The 2,721-nt window shown below is 50.6% G+C and overlaps 1 protein-coding gene across 1 annotated transcript in view; it reads right to left on the bottom strand.

Moving 5' to 3' along the window:
* Positions 1-2,721, bottom strand: part of iqgap3 (IQ motif containing GTPase activating protein 3) — a gene marked incomplete at both ends in the record, with an annotated part of 18,939 nt that overhangs the window by 4,320 nt on the left and 11,898 nt on the right. The window contains 4 exon segments of the mRNA XM_013999687.1: positions 571-723; positions 837-1,045; positions 1,143-1,212; positions 1,308-1,379. Of these exon segments, the coding sequence (XP_013855141.1) occupies positions 571-723; positions 837-1,045; positions 1,143-1,212; positions 1,308-1,379 (504 nt within the window).

Genomic DNA, 2,721 nt, shown 5'->3' on the forward strand with positions numbered 1-2,721 from the left:
GGTGTGTGTCTCACCTACAGCAGGTAAAACAGGTGTGTCTCACCTACAGCAGGTAAAACAGGTGTGTGTCTCACCTACAGCAGGTAAAACAGGTGTGTGTCTCACCTACAGCAGGTAAAACAGGTTGTGTCTCAACTGCAGCAGGTAAAACAGGTGTGTGTCTCACCTACAGCAGGTAAAACAGGTTGTGTCTCAACTGCAGCAGGTAGAACAGGTGTGTCTCACCTACAGCAGGTACAGCAGGTAAAACAGGTGTGTGTCTCACCTACAGCAGGTAAAACAGGTGTGTGTCTCACCTACAGCAGGTAAAACAGGTTGTGTCTCAACTGCAGCAGGTAAAACAGGTGTGTGTCTCACCTACAGCAGGTAAAACAGGTTGTGTCTCAACTGCAGCAGGTAAAACAGGTGTGCGTCTCACCTACAGCAGGTAAAACAGGTTGTGTCTCACCTACAGCAGGTAAAACAGGTTGTGTCTCAACTGCAGCAGGTAGAACAGGTGTGCGTCTCACCTACAGCAGGTAAAACAGGTTGTGTCTCAACTGCAGCAGGTAGAAAAGGTGTGTGTCTCACCTGCAGCAGGTAGAACAGGTGTTGGTAGGCCTCCAGTCTGTCCCTCCTGTCTCGGCTCAGAGCCTTCAGTCCTTGTCTCCGCTCCATGTCCATCAGGTCAGACAGGTGCTCCTTGTTCTTCCTGGTCAGTTTTTTACACTGAGACACCACTTCCTGTTGAGACACACACACCTGCAGGCTCAGAAGCAGGAGCACAGCTCGGGTGTTGCTCAGGGTGGTGGTGTGGGTTGGACCAGAACTCTAAAGGTCTGGATCGGGGTTCTGACCTGTAGCGTGGCTCTGTTCCGGACGAGGAGTCCAATCTTCAGGTCCATCAAGTCCAGGTCCGCCTCCAGCTCACGGTTAAAACGGATGCTTCTCACCACTTCCTCCCTCAGACGCAGAAGCTCCGCCTCTTCTCTGATGTCAGCATCACCCAGGTCCAGCAGGTGAAGAAACTTCCTCAGTACTGAAAGAGGGGGGGTGTCTGAACAGACTGAGACAGGTGGGGGGGCAGAGTTATAGCAGACAGGTAAAGGGAGGAGCCTAAAATATTTGTGACATCATTTAAAGGGGTGCAGCTGTGGACCCACCCAGCATCCGGTATTCGTGTCTCGCTCTGCTGGCTCTGAAGAAGGCCTGGATCTTTATGACAGCATCCACCTATCAGCACACAGGTACGCTGTTACCATGGAGATAAGGCATCCTCTGGCCCCGATTGGCTGACAGCAGGAACATAAAGAACCAGGAGGACTCACGTTCTGTCTGAAGAAGCTGAGTCGGCGTAAATACTTCCTCCTCTGCAGCCACATCTTCACAGAGGCCTGGATCTGTCCCACAGAGGACAAAATGTCAGTGAGGACATGACAGAGACACGACAGGGACATGACAGAGACATGACAGGAACATGACAGAGACATGACAGGGACACGACAGGAACATGACAGAGACATGAGAGGAACATGACAGAGACGACAGGAACATGACAGGGACATGTCAGGGACATGACTGGGACATGACAGGGACACGACAAAGACATGACAGGGACATGTCAGAAACATGACAGGGACATGACAGTGACACGACAAAGACATGACAAAGACACGACAGGGACATGACAGAGACACGACAGGGACATGACAGAGACATGACAGAGACATGACAGGAACATGACAGGGACACGACAGGAACATGACAGAGACATGACAGAGACATGACAGAGACACGACAGGGACATGACAGGAACATGACAGAGACATGACAGAGACATGACAGGGACACGACAGGAACATGACAGAGACATGACAGAGACATGACAGGAACATGACGGAGACACGACAGAGACATGACAGGAACATGACAGAGACGACAGGAACATGACAGGGACATGTCAGGGACATGATTGGGACATGACAGGAACATGACAGAGACGACAGGGACATGTCAGGGACATGATTGGGACATGACAGGGACACGACAAAGACATGACAGGGACATGTCAGAAACATGACAGGGACATGACAGAGACATGTCAAATACATGACAGTGACACGACAGGGACATGACAAAGACACGACAGGGACATGACAAAGACACGACAGGGACATGACAGACACGACAGGGACATTAAAGGGGCATGACAGACATTTGACAGGAACACGACAGGGACATGTCAGGAACATGACAGGGACATGTCAGGAACATGACAGGGACATGTCAGGAACATGACAAGGACATGACAGAGACATAACAGAGACAAGACAGAGACATGACAGGAACACGACAGGGACACGGCAGAGACACGTCAGGGACATGACAGGAACATGACAGGAACATGACAGAGACACGACAAGGACATAACAGAGACATGTCAGGAACATGACAGAGACACGACAGGGACACGACAGGGATACGACAGGAACATGTCAGAGACACAACAGGAACATGATAGTGACACGACAGGAACATGATAGTGACACGACAGGAAAATGATAGTGACACGACAGGAACATGACAGAGACATCACAGGAACATGACAGGGACATGACAGAGACTTGACAGGAACACGACAGAGACATGACAGGAACACGACAGAGACATGACAGGAACATGACGAACATGACAGAGACATGACAGAGACATGACAGGAACATGACGGACACGACAGGAACA

This window comes from Austrofundulus limnaeus, unplaced genomic scaffold, assembly GCF_001266775.1.
Source record: "Austrofundulus limnaeus strain Quisiro unplaced genomic scaffold, Austrofundulus_limnaeus-1.0 Scaffold2414, whole genome shotgun sequence".
In the NCBI taxonomy this organism is placed as follows: domain Eukaryota; kingdom Metazoa; phylum Chordata; class Actinopteri; order Cyprinodontiformes; family Rivulidae; genus Austrofundulus; species Austrofundulus limnaeus.